This window comes from Tenebrio molitor, chromosome X (assembly GCF_963966145.1).
Source record: "Tenebrio molitor chromosome X, icTenMoli1.1, whole genome shotgun sequence".
In the NCBI taxonomy this organism is placed as follows: Eukaryota; Metazoa; Arthropoda; class Insecta; order Coleoptera; family Tenebrionidae; genus Tenebrio; species Tenebrio molitor.
The window spans coordinates 4503129-4524125 of record NC_091055.1 but is presented as its reverse complement, the minus strand read 5'-3'; the positions used below and the strand labels follow the sequence as shown (position 1 = coordinate 4524125).

The 20997-nt window shown below is 32.7% G+C and overlaps 1 protein-coding gene across 1 annotated transcript; it reads right to left on the bottom strand.

Annotated features, from left to right (window-relative positions):
- Window positions 1-2253: 2253 nt before the first annotated feature.
- LOC138140315 (short stature homeobox protein) lies at window positions 2254-19977 on the bottom strand. Its single transcript, XM_069061258.1, has 5 exons — window positions 19464-19977; window positions 11874-12106; window positions 11260-11317; window positions 2791-3005; window positions 2254-2658 (listed from the first exon to the last, which is right to left on the bottom strand). The coding sequence occupies exons 1-5, from the start codon at window positions 19975-19977 to the stop codon at window positions 2479-2481; spliced, it is 1200 nt and encodes a 399-aa protein (XP_068917359.1). The 3' UTR covers window positions 2254-2478.
- Window positions 19978-20997: the final 1020 nt, after the last annotated feature.

Genomic DNA, 20997 nt, shown 5'->3' with positions numbered 1-20997 from the left:
TTATTAATTGCCTAATTAGTTGGAGTTGCTCGTCTAAGATGCCGCCGCAACACTTGGAAACTTGGGGATTTTAATACCATCAAATTTGTTGCCAAGCAACTAACCCCTTTGAAAGGGAAACTCGACGTGTAAAATAACAATCTAAGACATCATTTACGATTCTACGTAATTAAACGTTACGATTTACACCTCATCGCGAACATTAAGACATCATTTCTATCGAGAGAGCGTCTTAAATATTCTCCGCGTTAAGAATGCCAAAGAACAGATATATTACGTGTTTTGATTTCCTACGACTAAACTAATGAAAACAATATATTTTTTTGTTCGACACTGTCAGAATTTGAGAATTTTCTTCTGTGTGAACGGATTTTGATAAATGTCACAACTTGTCAAAACGAAACGTCAAGCAGTCAAGCTAATTAAAAAAAAAAAATAAGCGATTTGGAGCCTTTAAGGGGTGAACAAAAAAACGTATTCAACTCGTTCGTTTGTAAACTGGGCTTTTTTTGGCATGAGTTTCACTCGCGGTTTAAAGGTCCACTCATGCCAAAAAAGCCCAATTTACACACTACTATTTTCTACTTCGGTGTCACAATGAGCATTTTGTGATTTTTGTGACACCGAAAACAGTTTGACAATGATGAATTTTATAGCATCGTTTTGAATATAGCGTTGGTAAATACCTGAATCCATGTTTTCGACCAAAATAAATTATTAAGGGCGTAGATTGTTATTGTAACAACATTTGGGAGACAATTTGAAATTTAATTTTCAATGAAATGACATTTCTTCGTTAATACCAATCCAATTCCATTAAAATAAAAATCACTAGATAATTATTTTATATAAAAAAAAAGAAATTAATGAAGCCGAATTAGAAAAAATAAAAAATAGCATGTTACACTCGCTTCACAAGACATCTTGTCCAACTCGTTCTTTTAGAGTACTCCTCGCTTGCTCTCGTTCGACAATAGACTGTCTTGTGCAACTCCTATAACAATATACTATTTTTTATGATTTATTTTGACTGTTCTAATTTAAAAAAAAACAGCTTGAATTTTTTTTGTATTGCCGGATTAACTTTGTGTTTTCTCTTTGTTAGATTCAAGTTTAGCAAAATTAGAATCAAAACGTAGGATAGCTAAGTATTGAAGGCTCTACAAGTATAATTCCATTTCTGGTGTTATCAAGAAGAGAAATGGGTTTTCTGTTTAGAGGCAAAATGGATTATTTTGTGTGCCATTTACTATTTCACTTAGTCGCATAAAAGGAGTCGATAGTTTTTCCATAAATTCTAGATATAGGTAGATAATAATTAAGGAATTATTGTTGCCTCTAGAATTCGAAATACTGTTGATCGCAGCTTTTTTTACTTTTTGTAAAATTATTTTAGAACTTACCGTGTTTTGAAATAAAAATAAAACAATACCTTCGCTTGTAAAAACCACGTAAAAACTTAACCCAAAAAAAAAACTATTTAATCAATTTCTACCATCAAAATTTAATTGGTTGTTGTAAATTTCACTTCTTCTTAAAAGATTTTGGATATACTTTTGCAGCTTAGTTTCGGAGAGAATTAAATTTTTTCTCCATAGAATTTTTATAAAATGCTTTGTACAGTTAAAAAATAGAAAAAAGAGTAAATAATAATGTGTAAATCTATTTTGGTGTGAACGAAATCTCTGGTTATAATTAATCGATCACCTGTGTGAGCATTAATTGAATTTTCTAATAAAATTATATTAGTCAGTCGCCGACCTAGATTGCAGAGATGTAGTCAAAGTGACAACCGATGAAGTTGAAATTCAATAAAGTTTGATCGAATATGTAGTTCGGGTTGTGTTTGAGGTTCGAACGGTTTAAAGTTTAAAACGAGCGTCGATAGAAGTTCGGCCGAGTATCTCATCTACCCTGCTGCTCCCCTAAAATAGCTGACCCTTGTTTGTAGTACCACTGTACAGCCACTAACCTCATTATGCCCAATCAACGAGCAGAAAGCTTGTAATTGCTCGTGACAAGCGGACCCACATTAATCCAATATATCGTAAACCAATAATACAACACCGCTGTCGTTTCATATTATCCATCTGGAAATATTGGATATATCTTCAAACGTCTATGTTTGTTTCCCGCTTTTCCATCCAATTCGCTTTATCATTAATTACGTAAGGTGAGTCTTCTGAAACGTGTCAATTAAAAAAAGCCGATACGTGTATACTTTTATATTTAATATAACACTGTTTACTTGTACAAATAAATTTACAGGTTGTTATGTACAGGTCTTATAAATCTTAGCCTTAGAATTATAAATATAATTTCTTATAGAAAATTACTGGCGTAATTCGAAACACTTCAACATTTTAGAATTTTTGAATTCCTAAACAAATTTAAGCGATCAAAATAAATACATCGAGTCAATTTGTAGTGATAATCTAGCAGTGTGTATATACATGATTGTATCGTTCAGAACCGAAATTATGTCGACTTCTCCGTTGTCAACCCCAGAGCTTCTGCGTGTTTCCGCGCCTTCAATCTGAGATCGGCGATGCTGGAGTTCTTGTGAGCGGCCGCCAGCGCGGCGAACCCCAGCGGGTACTGGGGGTGGCAGAGGATACTCGCAGGACCCCCGCCCACGGCCACCGCTGCAGCAGCATACTAAAAACGAAACAGCACATTGCAGGCGCTCTTTACAACGAAATAAACCTCTTTATGGCATAACTTCATTATTTTTATCGGCACTTCATTTGGTTTTTAGTAGCCATAACTTTGATTTGACAATCAGATTACCTGGTGGGCGGCAGTGATGAATGCCGGATCGAAAGCGGAAAACGCCGTTCCTGGCTGGGAAAACGTGGCAGAAGAGAGACGGTCGTAATTGGATAAAGCCACCGATCCTGGAGTCAGAGTCAAGCCGCGGAGTGCAGGCACGTTCATGTATGGTACCACGCGACAGGGTTCCAAAGGGGTGCTCGCAGAAGGACTGTGGTTGTTCATCATCATACCTGCACCAGAAATATGGTTCTCAGCTTACTTTCCTGTTAAGAGCTACAGGACAGGGTTCCAGAAACATTTTCTGTCTACTTTCGACCGACACTCTAATTTTTTTCTTCGAAACGGCCTAATATTAAATGGAATTTGATGATGATGCATTACTTGGATGTTGATGTTTGTTGTTTTAACAGATAAAGAAACAGTGCTCTACCAATTCGTCAGAACAGGGAAATTATTGGAAATTAATAAAAAGTACCTAGTGCCGTTTAAGTAAGCTTATTCTTGAAGAACTTTTAAGAGATAATTATAAAAACCTATATAAGTTAATCAGTTTTAAAGTATACAATGTTGAAATATATTTTTTTGCTGTTACAATTGATAAAAAGTGGAACAGAACAATCAGAAGAAAAAATTTTAGTAAAATACAACTTAAAAACTATCGAAAGCAAAAGAAAAATATATTAAGATTCTGTCTCTCTCTCGACAAAATTCATCAAAACAAACTTGCACAGAATAGACAATCCTCGAATCCTCCATTTTTTAGTTTTACGCAATTTCAAAAATGTCGTTCCAAATGGAATGATTTGTGTTCAAGTAAGTGATGACGTCGAACTAACAACATGTCAAATATTTTTCAATCAGAGACGTGGGGAAAAAGTTCATTGGCTGCTGCAGTCCGGTTCTTTATTGATCTCGTTGTACAATTTGCAAGCTAAAATTACTTTTATGACTCGAGGAGATTTGTATAATGCTATTTAGGCAGTAAACTATGACCCAATAAAATAAGTATTAGTACATAAAACATATTCCATAATGTTGATGTAACAATCAGTAAATATCACTGCTTATGTAGGTAATATCTACATAGTAAAACCACAGAATACCTATTTTTCGAAGAACTTTATTTACTCTTTGGTAAAATAACAACCTGTTCTGGGACTTGGAACTTATAAATCTTCTAAAATTGAGCTAAGTTTACTTTTCGAATGTACGGTGGGTTGCCTAGTTTTTCTTTGTTAATACAATGTCACACTTGAGACGAAAACAACTTAATGTTTTCGTTATTTGTAGAGATTTGAATCTACTTAACTAACTATCAAAATTAAATTGTTTTTGATAACTTCTTTCGATATCTTCAAGGTGAAGCAAAATCCTGAAAATTGGTAATATTTGTGAGATCACTGTTGGCTCAGGTTACAACTTAGTAACTTATAGTTTGTTGTAGGTATCTCAAAAAATGCATCTCAAATTTCTACGACTGTGCAAAAATTCAAATCTCTATTTCTGCAGACAATAACTTTTTAGTTATGATATTTTTATCAGGTTGTCTTCATTTTAAGTGCAACAAAAGAACTAAACCTTTTTCCAGAATTGAAAGTTATATAAAGTCCATTCACGTTGGATTTTCTTTTCAAGGTCAAATAATTTTATTTTTTGGCTCTGTAATTATGTTTTGTAAATAGTGACATGCAGCTAATTAACATAATGCGATTTATCAATGCTCAATCTAACCTGAACGGTGTTTACCTGCATGTCACTATTTACAAAACATAATTATAGAGCCAAAAAATTAAATTATTTGACCTTGAAAAGAAAATCCAACTGAATGGACTTTAGGTAAAGTAGACTCAGGTTGCATAAATCCACCTGTCATTTGCAACAGCATTTTTTCAACATTTTTGAACCAAATAAAGGCACAAAGGGACCAGAAAATCATAGTTTGGGTTGAATATTTTCCATATAAGTACAGTTTTAAAGTAATTTCAAATGACTAATGCCATAAAAGTGCTGTTGCAAAGGCAAAATGTTTTTTTTTTGCAACTTGAGTGAACTATAGATATAAAGCATTCACAATTGTTTCAAATTCGGACTATCTATGAAAATCTGACATTTTAGTTGACAGTATTGTGATTTGTCATAATAAATCTATAAGCCATTCAACAAACTCCCGACATTTTTGACATTTTGAGTTTCTCAAAATGATATAATTAATGATAATCTTTTTAAATTTGCGTCGATAATGGGATGATTAGATCCTATGTATGTATGGCCAATTGAAATATTAGGTGGTTAGTACTTAAAGTTGACTCAAGTTGCAAAAAACCAATTTGGATTTGCAACAGCAATTTTATGGCATTAGTCGTTTGAAATTACTTTAAAACTGTACTTATATGGAAAATATTCAATCCAAACTATGATTTTCTGGCCTTTTTGTGCCTTTACTTGGTTTAAAAATATTGAAAAAATGCCGTTGCAAATGACAAGTAGTTTTTTGCAACTTGAGTCGACTTTATGAAATAAACTAATGTTGACTCAAGTTGCAAAAAACCAATTTGGATTTGCAACAGCAATTTTATGGCATTAGTCGTTTGAAATTACTTTAAAACTGTACTTATATGGAAAATATTCAATCCAAACTATGATTTTCTGGCCTTTTTGTGCCTTTATTTGGTTTAAAAATATTGAAAAAATGCTGTTGCAAATGACAAGTGGTTTTTTGCAACTTGAGTCGACTTTAAAAAATTTACATATAAAATTGCAAATGACAGCAAATGTCACTGGAGTTTTCTGAGTAAGTTATAGGTACTTAAGGTTATAATTAAATTGCACTAAATCAATTACGAATATTTAAAAATGAAACGTCATATGACAGGACCTGACGCCAATCTAACAAAAAATATCTCGGCCTGCTCCGTGTTTAAAACAATCGTTAACGTCTAATATTTTATGAGCTGCAAATTGGTTGTAACTTTAATTTAAAAATCATTTTTTGAAAATTAGATTTTAATTAGGTAATCGATTAAAAAGGAATTCTTTCTGAATTCTAGACTAATGCTCCGCACAAGTTGGACAATATTGAGGCTTGTCTCAAATTTAAAGATGTGAAGAAACGTAAAAGTGTTATTTTACCACACGCTTAGGATTGCACCAAGGAGCGTTGATACAGTTAGGGTGAAAATTTGTCTGGTGTCAAAAAGTAAAAGAAGAATGCTTTATAATTTTTGATATGTTTTGTAATTTATTCAATTCATCTTGCAGCGTACGGAGACGTCGAGGTGTTATCATATTTCAGGGGTATTGTGCGAAAGAGGATGTAGTGATAATAATGGGCAGACGTTAATTCGAAGCAGCGTGTAAATTCCGTCAGAATTATAGTACGATAAATTCAAGTTAGAGCATTAAATAATTTAGAAGAGGCAGCAATTTGTTACTGAAATCATCTTTAAACCAAGACTCGACCCTCATAATTCTAGCTAGCCATGAATATATCATGGGCTTATGTCCCCTAACAAATCTGCGGTACATAATCGAATTTATATACAAGACTGGGCTAAAAAAATACTGCTAAGAGAAAGTTTTCAATCAAATGAAATAATTCCCCGAGAGAGCAATTTTCCAACGCTCAGTCATTCAAATGCCGGGCGTAAGATGACTGGTCCAGCGAGGAGGACGAACCCCTGGGGCCGGTAAATTACACTTACTGCCTCGCGCTCACATCAACACCCCGCACCACTCCGCGTGGATCAGCCGCAGCCTCCGACCCCCAGCCTCCGGCCTCTGGCCCCGCTGCCGGCCTGGCCGCATTTCATAAAATTACATTTGCAAATAGGGGTTAAGCTGGCGCTAACTCCTCCAAGTATCAACTCCAAATATTACCTATTTATTCACAACAACACGGGCTGTTACGCACATATCTCAGCGCCCCGGACATCTTCCTTTATAAAGGTTGCCCAAGAATAATATTATCAACCTCGTACTTTTCTTCAAATATTTTTCGTCACGTAATAGTTGTCATCAACTCTTTTATTAATTTCTTAAAAATTAAAAACAATCAATAAAAAAAGTAACGAACAATTAAATCAACAACATTTTACTCGCAAAAAATTTAGAAATAATAAAGTGCTAGAATTAAATAACAAAAATGTTTATAAAAGTTTATTTGTCATCAGGTTTGTCTACACGAATACTCAATTTAATAATAAAAATGAGTGAGTTATGTGTTACAATTGAAAATTCTTGCACATACATTTTTTGGTTTGGTGGTAAAAAAGGAATCAATAACACAATCATCTATCATCGATCGTCAATATTTCATGTAAGAAGTTAAAAAATATCTCGGCCAGGTTAGCATCATTCATATCGTGGTTAATTTGTTGAAATATTTTGCCTGTTGATCTGTAAATATTAGCGATCCATCAATAAGTCGTAAAATAAAATTAGTACAGCTTTAAAAAAACCTGTGTGAAAAATCTTTAAATTATTATATAGAATATTATTTGTCAATAATAATAATAATAATATACTGTGTGAATGGGTACAGTCGGGAACTCATGCGATAAAATCGAAATTATTGTTGTTGTTGTTGTTTATGAAGTAAGCATGTACCGTGCAATCAACAATTATTTAGATCCAAGAAGCCTTTGAGATTTTGGACGTATGTCCACAAATCCCTAGAATGCATGGAAGTATTTTTGGTTACATATACATACATGTTTCAATTCAAATTTGGAATTTTTACCAAACTGCGCTGTATGTCCATTCTCCATTATTGAAAACACCTTTAGGAAAGTAAAATTCAATGATGAATATTTTATGTATGAAGTAAAAACCATTTTTACGCTAAAATTTGATGCATAGAGTGACAGTTGTTTGATGTTTATTACCTGACAGTCAAAGTCATAGCCGTCCCTAGTAATTGTCTATCGCACGGTACATCAAACATTATAAAGTTTTTTTTATGAAAGGAATTAATATCCATTATGCAAACTTTATAAAATTGGTCGTAGAGAGTTGAAAATGTGTTTTTCTACAACATGCTCAGAAAGCTCAACTTTCTTCTCGCAAAATAGTGAGGAAAGTTGGTTTTTCCTCTCTAGAAAAGAAAAAATTGCAGTGTTGCATCATTCATTGCCATTGAATGTTATTTCACAAAAAAATCTAAAAATCATAAGTAAATTCATTATTTTGTGATGAAATACTTTAAATTAACTTATATAATTATGTTTTGTACTTTTCTTATTGTACCTACATTATTTTTATAACTTGTAGATGCAATCAGATCACATTGGCAACACTGTTAAACTGTTAACCTGCAAATTGTCACTTTGTGACATAAGGCCATTTGACATATTCACGAAACGAAAAAGAGAAAAAAAAATAAAAATTTGCAACATGTGGAAAAAAAAATGTCGTAGAAAAAATGTTGTGTCCAACACGAGAGGAAAGTCCTTTTTTAGGCACCCTTAATGAAAACGATAATTTTACGTACTCACAAGCCGACGAAAAGTAACTCTTTTTCGGACGCTAACCGTGGCCCCATCTGTTTACTTATCTGTTTAGTAAGTTAACAACCGAGACCGACCGACAAAATCGATAATTATCCTGTCACAATAAATGATGTAAATAAGTAGGTACATAATTGTATTCCAAATAGTAAATTTCTAGTTTTGTTGGCAAGCTGATAAAACTATGAAAAAATTGTTAATATGTATTAATAAATGTATCTATTTGAAAAAGGTAGATACAAAATAAATTTGTAATTTTTCCAATGATGTGTTTTGCTTTGTACTTTGTGCGGTCGCCTAAAAAATTTAATGTGCACCTCTGCCAAAAAGTGCTTTTTGTCCTCGCCTGTTTTCAAGCTTCGGCTGCGTCTCGGCCAGAAAACTCAGACTCGCACGAAAAAGATGCACTTTTTGGCCTTTGACTCATGAGCGTAGCGAGCACTTTCCTCTCTAGTTTGACAAATAATTATATTTAAAAAAAAATATATTACGAGAATGTATTTTCCTATAAAATATATTTATTTTCCAACAGTTTCTTAAAATTTTTGAAAAGTTTGGAAGTAATCAAAACAGATACACCTCCTTCCCTAGAAATCTAAGCATCCATTGAAAAATATTCCTCAAATACCATCTGTCCCAAACATGAATGAAAACGATGAAATGATTTTTTGAACATACATGTTTCCATTTCTTTTTTATTTAGTTAGTCACATTTAGTTCAAGATCGTGGTTAAATCCATTTGACATTTTAATTGTTATTTCTTGTTAGGAGCAAAAACTATTGAATACAATTTAAAAACATGAACAACATTGAAAAAATATGGGAAAAGAAGTAGAATTATACAGACGCAAAAAAACTTCGGAATAAAGGTGATTGCTTGAAATATTTTCAAGTACCTAATTGCTTTACTTGAAAAATTAAATTAAGATTAAAGAATAGTATATTTCAAACCAAGGTAAGAAAGTGCTTTCTTGCAGACCGCAGACAAAGATTATAAACCGAGCCGTAGGCGAGGTTTTACGTGCCCAAGGTCTGCAAGGGCACTTTCTTAACAAGGTTTGAATGCTATTTTTTTCCCTACCGGCACAACTTCATTGAAAAAAGTCAAAAAAAGATGGTTATATTTCTGATTAAAACGAAAATTTTGAGAATTGAATAGTAGGCTGGGTTATTTGTTTAATTAACTTGTCATCGCATTTGAAGATTTGACGTTTGTTCGAAAATTTCATATAAACAGAAGTTGTAGTACCTACCTAGCTTATCTGTTTATTTTCCAGATTATATGATTGATCTACCAACTTGCTTTATTGAATTGGCTTTCATTTATCAATAACTTATTTCACTTTTGACATTTGTATTTTGGTACAGTTTTACCATAAACATTTTATGATTAACTTTCTTACCTTAGCGAGAAAGTTGAATTTTCTCACCTCAAATGAGGTATCCACAGCCTACATTTCTAACCGGTAGGGAAAAAAATATATTCCCTAGTATTATTAAATCATTGTAATGATATAATTATATAATACATTCATAAGCAATCGTAATAAATAAAAGGATAAGCCGATGTTGATAGGTAATGAATAATGATTAATGAAGCCTCCAGCTATTGACATCAACGGGCCTTTGGTATTAAGTAATTAGTAATTTAACAATATGTATTTGATAAAGCCTCGATTTTCGTTGAATCCCTTAATTATTTGACTAAAAATAATTGCATTACAGAAAGCATCTTTGAAAATTTTAGTTTATTTAGGGATAAAGTAATTGCTACATCTAAACTGTTTCAGCAAGGCATTACACAGCAGTATTTACACATTTCGAGAAAGATTATAAATATACCTATCTATTTAGTAACAGAGCGGAATAGTTTAAATATTTGTCAACATGGCTAAATATTTGTTTCAAAAAATACTAATTATTGAATTGGTTATAAGTTAATAGATACACAGCGATTTTGATCAATATTGACAGAGCTAAAATGTGCAAAAATAATATATTAAAAAAAAAAAACGTAGAAAAAGCCAACAAAATTATATATAGGGTGTTATGGAAGTCTACGTAATAAATTTAATCACCAATAGAACTCTTTAAAATAAACATTTTTTACATATTGACCCCTAATTTGACACTTCGCTCATGGGATAATCATCAATTGAAACGAAAGAGTGAGTGAAAATGTTTTTGTGCGATAAAAACTTTACAGTTTTTTTGAAGGAAGAAAAACCGCTGTTCTAATACTAACAAATTTCACTGTTTTTCATTCGAGTAATATTTTTTCGTGCTTTCGTTATTAATGGATGTGTAAATACATGAGGGGGTATACATTTTAGGGTTCAAATTTGATTTATAATCCATATTTTGGTTTTTATTTTTCTCATTTTTTCTTTTTTCTCTTTTTAGAATTTAGGTTAAGTTTGAAGGAGGGGGGGGAGGGGGATTGGTTACTTGGAAGAGCAACGTTGTTGAAAGGCGCCACACCATTTATTATTATTAGTATTGTTAGGATTATTATTGTTGTAACTGATTTATTTTCTGCAAATAATTGTTATTTTGTATTTATTGAATTTTAACTGCAATTATCAAATAATCAATTATTATTATTAAATTATATTTAACTTTAACCCTGTTGGAAAGAATTTACGGAAAAAATGAGTTCTATTGGTGGTTAAATTTGTTACGTAGACTTTCATAACACCCGGTATAATATGTTATTATGTTATGTATAAATTTCTTAAAACAACGTTAACTTAGAATTGAAGGAATATTGGATTTTCAGTTTTTTATTATCTGTATAGATGTAGGCACTGAGTGACGTGGGTCGACGTAATAAATTGTAAATTAAAAAAAAAGTGTGTTGTGGATTGTAAGTGGAGAATTAAAATTTTGCTTTTTCTTCTAGTTACCGGAACATAAAAATCTCCACAAAAAATATTTGATATGACAACATAAAAAACCATATTTGTGTTAATCGTTTACCTTTTTGAATCTGGCTCTCGTGCTTCCTACATTTGGCGCGTCTGTTTTGGAACCACACCTAAAACAAATCAAATTATCTAATTTACATTTTATCCGGAAAAAATGTTGCAAATCCGCGTCGAGAGCGCAATCCGAAATGGCTCCATAAATAAAAATCCAGTAAAACGGTCAGTCAAGGAAAAGAACTATGGGGCTATTCCATTAGCCCTCGTTTGACCGTTCGACCGAGTGTTTTTCTAATGTGACATTGGTTCCACACGATTTACTCAGACTAATGCCACTATTAGCAGATAATTTCCTAATGAATACGTATGATGTGTAGGGAATGGAAATCGCATCAATTAAGTGCTAGATTAACGACTTTAGGGGGGTATTAAGACTGATTGATAACGCGGAGGAGAAAAGAGATGTTTCTGGAGACCGGCTAACCGATTCAACGATTCGGTCACTCTCCTAACCCTCCGATCAAACAAACCACTTAATAAATTGATCGTTTCGCTAGCACCACACGCTTTAACCGAGAATCAACGCGCACTCTGTCCGTTTTATCAGTTACTACCTGTTCTTCTTATTTTCTACAAGCTACGAAAGTCATATATTAAGATGAAAATTACCTGCACTCGAGCCTCGCTCAGGCCCAATCTTTGGCTAAGTTCTTCCCTCATGAACGCATCAGGATAATGTGTTTCATCAAATAGTCGTTCCAGCTCATTGAGTTGCTCTAAAGTAAAATTTGTACGAGATCTTCTTTGTTTTGTTGTCGTTTTACCCGAGCTATTAACAACGGAGTGCCTGGTTTTGCTTATGTTGTCCTCCGTACTCTTCTCTTGGTCATCACCAAGTATGACTGCAAAAAATTAAACAATTGCACTCGAAGATTCGAAATTCGAGTATTTTATAGCAAATTTTAACCTCAACAAACCAAACGTTTCTTTTACAAAAATATACATATTTTCGAAACAATCATTTTACCAATATCACCTTCACTAATTAAACAATTGAATATTTAAATCATATTTTAATATATCATACGTCAAACGAAAGCCTGGGCTGAGTAGGCCTTGAAAAAGAAAACCATTTGGAAAAGTGTAAAGTTTGAATTTCCCACCGTTTAACATTGCAAAGAAATAAAACATAAATTATAAATTTTAGGTTAGTTGTCAACTCTAATTACAACTGTCAATTTACACATTAAAAAAGCAAAACAATTGGTGGTTACCAGCCCAGGATTTCAATTGAACACCTGATACGAGTAGATCTAATAATTTTAGATACATTTGTAGACATTCAATCACATCATAATTTCTCGTTAATTCTGTATTAAAATTGCTGTCAGTAATGACAGTCCAGTCGATCTTTTTAGGGTTTGCTGTCTTGTATTTCAAGTAATTGTTGTAATTTATTATTGGGTAATTTAACATTATAGCTTTTCCTTGTAACAGTTAAAATTATTAAAATAGAATCCCGGGATTTGCTTAATACTTATATGATGATTGAAGTGCAAATACGTGTTGGCATTAAATATGTTTTTCCGGCACCCAACAAGCAACCCTAAAATAAATCTAATCCCTCTGTCTGCTTACTCGTACATTTAAGGTCCCGCTTCTGATTGAGTTTGTGCTACCAAAAGGACAATCTACTTAACGTGACGCCCTTCTACTTTTTCACCGCCTTGCTAATTTCTTTACAGAGTTTTTGTCTCCTACGTTAATTAATTACATTTTCTTAATTAAAGTACCTAACGTCGAGATGTTTTCTATTACCCTCTTTAAGGTAATGTAAATGAAGAAATAATCAGTTAATTGCCGGCAGCGGGGACGGTTTTTCCCGTATTATAACGGTCCGCGTTCAAGTAATTGTTTTTCTGTTTGGGCGTTATTTGTTCGTTGTTGATTATTGTTGTTGTCGGTTGTTGATGTTTGTTGTAAATAATTGTTTTTAGTAGAGTTAGGTGGGTTGATGTGTGCGGTGATAAATCAACGTGTCAGACAATGTTGAAACGTTGATCAAAACTGTTTGGTTATCTGCTAAGGTGCGAATTCAAGCGTGTAGCGGCAGGACAGCAGGAAGGGTGGAGCGAAACGAAACGAGCCGGTAAAGCTTCCCCTGAGAGGAATTAGCGTAGACAACACTCGAATTTAATGCGCTACCTCCCAGGGGTAATAAAGCTATAGCGAAATAGGGCCTAGATTAATTTAATTCCATTACTTTAATGAGGATACAAAATATACCAACGCCGCTGTTCACGTCTAAATAAAACTGAAAACTAGTGCAGTTTATACGCAGCGTGCCAAAAGATAGGCAACGATTGGGCTTTAACGACACGCTCAAGTAATTGCTTCAATCGATTTGGGCGCATTGCACTGATTGGAATTACCAATATCGACAGCCGGGAGTGTTAACTCGCGCATCTCGGCTTTGATGTACCCCATATCGGCGGGATTAACACATTGTTTGCGCCCCTTCACGTGAAATCCGCACGCTAATTAAGTTGACGCCGTTTTAAATATGAATCGGATGGAAATTTGCTCGTGTGAGTATTGAGACGATACTGGAGGTGATTTTCGGTCCTTCGAGCCGGATAATAGAAACTGGAACGATTTTAAGATTCACGTGGTGAATAGAATGCGGTGTGCGGAGATGTTTCGTGAAGAAATCGATGTGGCAGAAATCAATGATAATTCGATAACGCGGATGGCAATGACTGCTCGTTGTTCCGACAAGTTAAATTGCTCCCCCATTGATTTGTCTTGTAATAGAATAAAGGTTTTTCTAACAAAATTGGAAACAAAATCTAAATTGGATTGTCTTCTGTTGAGTTAGATTTGATTGAATAAAAACATAAAACGCCCATTTTAGCAATTTAAATCATGCTGATAAACTCCACCTCCTTTTTCTATCTCTGTTGACCCTCTTTGTCGATAGCACGGCACATCGAACGGCAAACACGGGGGCTCTGTCATGCCAAACGAACTGTAAATAAAACAAATACAAACTCCCAATCTTGTTATGACTGCAACAGCACAGAAAGACTCATCTATCTTAATCACCAGTGATAATGCGACTTTTGTTTTTCGTCTACAACGCTACCTATGCCAATCCTGCACCAGGTTATTTATTTAAGGGATGAATTTTGCAAAAGCGACCAGTGTCGGACAAATTTAAACCAAAGTTCATGTGTCATTAGCCTCTCATAAATAATATTGATTCACCAACTAAATTTTACAAAAAAACAAAAATGAGTACTAAAACTTCATCATTTACAATTAACCTTCTAGATTAGTTTTTTCGTCTGTCACAAAAAAAAAAAACATTCGCCGTGATGCAGGGTGATGTCAAATTATAATCGGTAATTATATCTATTAACCTGAGCCAAAATAAATACAGACTGATTCACGTAACTTACTGACCCTAACGAAATTTAAATGCAGCCAGTAATACGTTATTCAGTGATAACTTGATACCTTTATTTACTATGAAATCTGGGCACTCCTGTCACTATTGACAATCACTTGACAGTTCCTTCTTGTATAATTCTGAAATAATTTTTGTTAATTAAAATGTGCTCCAATGACGAAAGAATCGATATGATATTGATATATGATGAATCAGTTTCTTAAATAAACAAAAATATTGTCGATTACTGTCATTTTTAAATTTTTGTAATTGAGACTTTTAAGAGATACATAAAATAATTCATGTTCTTGGATCAAATTATGAATGAAAAACGAATTGCTGGATGCATTTAAATTTCGTTAGGGTCGAAAAGTTATGTGAATGTGAACTTACAGATGATTTCATTTTAATGATTGTACCTGTACGAGCTAATCCAATAGTCGGCTTTAGTCATTCATGGCCGCATTTTTTTGATTACCTTATAGAAATGAGTAGGCGTGTGTTGGAACAAGTGGTAAAGGTACTATAGGCGTACAAGGATACAAATATAATATTGAAGTAAAACCAAATTGCTTCGTACTCTCTGAAGGTGCTCTGATAAGGAAATACGCCACTATAAAAAGTACATTTTCATTTTTTCATTTTGACAGCAAACTACAATCGTATGAGCTAATCTAAGAGTCGCGTTTTGTTATTCATGGCCAAATGGACTTCCATTTTTTTTATTATGTGATACAAAGGAGTATGCATATACAGGGTGATTCTGAAATATGTTTGGAAAAAAACACCGGTTATTGGTGATGATGAGAAAAACTCGTAGACAAAAAAAAATTCGTATAAAAGTTTTTCGTTTTCGAGATACAAATGATTGAAAATTTGGTTAAAATTGTTAATACACTGCTGAGTTGAACGTGATTAATTGATTATCCTGGTAGTTTAGCAACAATAATAATAATCGCAGATAAAAGATGTCCGTCAGTCACAAACGTGACATTATTCCTTTCGGTCATTTTCATTTACATAAACATTTACAAAGCAGTGTGTTTGCACCTACGACTTTATTGTGGAGTTGATATAACAATGGTTGCTCATGAAGAAGTGAAGAAATTTGGATAAATTTTCCCTATTCGTAAGCGTTGAAAATACAAGGGTATGGGGTAACTTGCAAAAGTCATTTATGCAGAATTATTTCGTGTAAAGGATATTTCAAAATTTTTTTCCAAACTTATTTCAGAATCACTCTGTATTGGAGCAAGTGGTAAAACAAAATGTATCAGTTTCCTAAATTTTTGGTAAGTTTGGTAGGTCCATTTTGAAACAGGAGATACCGTTGGCCTAGGGCTAGAATTAGCAAAGTTTGTTCGAAAAATAAAAAACTGGAGCTTCATGAAAAAATCTTTAGCCCAGCAAATGACATTTGATTGCATAGTTGCAGGTCGAGTTACAATTAAGTGTCTTAGGTTGCAAAATATTCCAAAATTTTTGAAATAATATTGTATTTTTGTTTAGAGAGGAACGGAAAATTTTACTACGAACAAAATTTAAATGTGGTTTTTACATACATTTTGTAGGGTATTATGTTGAATAAGTACGTAGGGTGGATAACCAAATGCTCCTCGATCTCTAAAACCATTATGACAGATCGGAGATCGCATTGCGACCATCCACATATCAATCGAAATCGGTTAATAAGTATTACGTTTTGACCTAATTGTTAGAAGAATTTCATGCCTTACTAGATTTTAGAAAGGATCGCCAACTTATTGTTTTTAAGCGTAGATATGAATAGTTTTCACTAGATCTGAAAGAGTTTTTTATAGTTAATTCAGTGATGCACAATACGTCACTTGAAAATTATCAAAAATTAGAAAAAAAAATTGAATTGCTGATAATTTCGCATGTTGTAATTGCGACAGGTGGTTTTGATTTAATACATTTGAAACTAGTCAAAGCAGTTTTTTAGATTAATCTTGTTATAGTTGTCCCAGAACTGCAGCGATTTTATGGCAAGGCAATAGTAATTATTACGTGCATTGAGATGCCGATAAGCGACCTAAACAGATCCCTGTCAATCATTACTTTCGTTCTCTACCTGTCAGTTTACAGGGTAGTATTTGAACGAATTTACGATTAGGGGTTGCACCTGCGGTTTAAACCTATTGTTTGTGCCGTTAACGTTTATACAATGGTACCCTGCCATAAAATCGCTGCAGCTTTGGGAGCACTATACAGAGTACTATACGTGCTGTTAAAATGTTCAACGAAGAGTTAAATATGACTTATGTTTATTTTAAAAATCAGAATAGTTCTTTTTCTTCTTCTAATAACAGAAAACGTTACCCTCACATATCAGAAAACATAATTTCATTAGAACAAAATTTGTGGAAAAAAGATTTCGTGGAACGCCGGTTACCAGATCTAAATTCGTGCGACTTTCTATGGGTTTACCCACGATACACTTGGTTTACCCAAAAGATAGAGTTTTAGATTTGATAAGAAAAGACATAAGCGTACATTTAAAAATAAAAAATAGACTATCACTGCATATGCATATCTAATGAGCCCTGAAAATGTTTAACTGGGTCAAAATGTAGTATTTAATAAATTATTTCGATTGGCATGTCGGTTGTTGCGATCTGTAAGAAAAGCTCTAGAGTTCTGGGTCAATTTTGTGATTCACTCTGTATATCATATCAAAAAAATGATTGTGTAGATATATGTTTGCAGTTTACAGGAATAACCATTTCATTACTGAGGATCAAATTGTGATATTTAATCAACAAATAAATAAACACTACTCTTTGTAAAATTGGGCGAGAATGCGACGGCCACAAAATCTATTGAATTTTGCTAATATAATAAATCTATTAAATGAAATTGTAAACTGCGAATATTATGTAAATACTATGTCATAACGTGCAAATATACAATTTTTTGTAATATCTTAATTTTTTATATAATTATAAAATTATACGACTTCTGTTTCTTATGTAGTAGAATCATAAATAAATTACTGGGAACAGAAAATTTAAATATATATAAGAAAGCTTCTACGTTTTTCAAATTAAATCTTTTAGGAAATAGTATAAGTATTTTCCTACTCTTATAAAATTTTACGAATCGAAAATAATATTTCGAAAAAGAAAGTTCGTAAAAATCAAGATTTTGCAAAATGTAAAAAATGTTCCAAGACAAATAAATCAATGTTGAATAGCCATTTAGTTGTTAGTTGTTATTTTGTTGATCTGCTTTGAAAAATACAACAAATTTTTCTTTAATCAAGTTTTATATTCTTATTTGAATTAATGTAGGACACAAAAGTATTTATGCAAATAATGTACGAATATAACATAAGTATTGCTTTTTGCATGCTACTGCTTTGAAGAAGAGTCAGTTATACTTTATTTATATTATTTAAATAAGATGAGTTACTACTGCGCTATTCAAAATACTGTTTTTAATTCAACTGCTGAAAACAAACTTACCAACAGCCTTGCGTATGCACAAGATCCAAAGGAATTCCTTTACATTAGCATAAGCATCAAAATATATTTGGTTTTTCAACTTTAACTGGCCATATCCTATCAAATCGCACATTTACCACATTGTGACAATGAATATGTATTGTAATTTATCTTGGTCGATTTTGACATGGATACACCAATAATTTTCAAAACTTTAAGAAAAATAAAAAATTGGATTTTACCAAATAAAAAAAAAAAAATTTTTCGTTAATGGAATGACATTTGGTATGGTAAATACCATTTTGCAAGTTTCTTAATGCGTAGTTGTTAAATTACCTAAACATCCAACCCTGGGAAGATCTATTTTCCGCTCTAGCACATTAAACACTGAAATATGATGCTTTTGTATAAAAACAGATTTGTACCAATCGCAGGTAAAACTTAGATTTGCTTTATTGGGAAAAGTTAACATAAATCACAAACGGAAACAATAACTGTAACAATTTTTTATTATTTCACTAGTTCTGTGCCTCAATCGTAAATTATACCCCAAAACGAATATAAAAAAAGTTGTTTTGAATCGTTTATTTTTATATTTTTTAAACTTGGCCTTACTACGATATCAAGTCTAAAAAATACATCTTTATTTGTACACGGAGTACTTCAAAGGAAAATTATTTAACCACAAGGGGTCGGTCCTTATTTGAATAGCAATTAAATTTATCTGTACTTCATTTTAATTAAATGTAGAAACCATTGATAATTCTATAAACTGATTAAACTGGTAGCCGCTCTAGCATTGCTTTGAGCAAATTGTAATTGGATTAGGAACAGTTTGCTTGTAAATTTATAGTGGCGCACTTTAGAATCAATATTTAAATTGACACGTCAAAATTATCTCGTATTAGATCAAAAAATTATAAATCTTCAGTCATAACACCGAACGTACGAGCACACGCTTCAAACTAAAATTGTCGCTTTTAGTGTTGATATTCTCATTTGTACTAAATTTTACTGATTTTTATTTTATTTTAATATTGTGCCGTATTTTGTATATATTATTCAAAATAATATATATTAGATTTTATTGCAATAGCGAACAAGCAATTTGACATTTAACATCTCAATTTATTCGTTGCAGGAGATCTTGTAACCAATGCGATTATTTTTTGGACCAAACTGTAAGAATATTGGAATTTTCCGACGGATAGGCACGCTCAAAATAAAAATGATAGTCGCACGACTTTTTCTTTAGCAAATAAAATCTGTGAGTGCTTTACAACGTGAAAATTTGCACTTAATAATTTGTAAAGATATTTTCTAAATCTCTGTGAGACAACTCACATAGTTTCCTATCGTCGCTGTGCACACTTTTATCCACATGTTCTTGTTTGTCGTCTTCATTTTTTTCACTCGCGACAGTTTCCGGACACGATTTCGAATCTTCAAGATCAATCGGTGAAGAAGAGCAGTAACTATTTTTAGGCGAAGGAGTCTTAACGTCAGCGTTATTATCGAACCACTTAGCACCCAGAGTTTGATTAACGACGGAAGATTGTTCGTTGGGAGCCACTTCAGTTTTATCTTGATTGAAGGAAGAATTGTAGAGAATTTGGGTGTTGTTGAGTCGCAGATCTATACCGAAGGACTGATGATTGGTATTATTTTTTTGTATGTCTGAGATGAGCCAATTTTTGGGTCTTTTTGTATCTTCTTGGGATGTAGTTTGGAAGTCTTCTTCCATTTTGATGGAGGGTGATGTCTTAATTCCGGAGGTCAAGTTGAGACACTGCTCACTCACCGTTGTGTTGTTGTTATTTTCGAAAGACTTAGACACGAATTGCGTTAATTTCTCCATGATAATAGTCGATAATCTGTGTTATGTTTTGGGGGATCATATGAAAACTGAAATCACCATTTCAAATCTGGGAGTTGGGTTACTATAGAAACCCGGAGTCGGAACTAGACGATGGAGTTGCGGTCCGGGGTTGCTCCACCTCTGATTACACCAACGCTGTTTCTCATTGGAAGGTCTCGATTGAGGGGTTGGATTCAGATTTTCTCCACGAGTTATTCCCTTTATTTATGACTATGAGATAAGTCAATAGCTTACTCTCTAAGTGGCTGACATTTTTTACCACTTGTTTTTCCTACTGCCATAATTATGCAGATTTACGATAATGATTGTCGGTCGCATAAAATTTAATACTGACTTCAAATTATACAACTTTATGATGAATACATAGCACATATTTATGCTAATACTTGAATTGAACGCAAATCATTTTCGAACACATTCTAACAACTTTGTCGCTTGCAAAACAACCCTTACATTATTTCACATTTGTGCAAACTTTAATATTACACAGAAAATAACGCGGCTCTTCTATTTTTCCATGAATAAAACAACCAACTTCATATATTTATACGTTACTCACAAATTTTTAGTAAAAGTAGGCAATTCAGTAAAATACTTTTCTTAATTTTTCTAATTAAACAATAATCGTGAAAAATATTTTTTAATTTTTAATTACATAATATTTATGTTATTTCGAGTTACAAGCAAAAACCTATAAATGTTTCTTCTTTCAAAAAACAAAAATATATTTTTAATTGCAATGCTCTGTTTTATAAGAATAAACAATTTACTGGTTAATAATAAATAAACGTTTTAAAACTTTATGGTTTCTGATTTCAAGGAAATGAAAGAATTTTTTGCAGGATTCCTTAACTTCAAATGTTATTTTTAATAAATGTCAATGGAAATGATCACAAATTTTGTAAAAACTGTAACATGGTTTGTAAGATTTTTGTTTTTAAATTTTTGAGTAATTTTATTTTAGTATTAAGTATTGCATTTGTCTTACAAGAGCTTTTA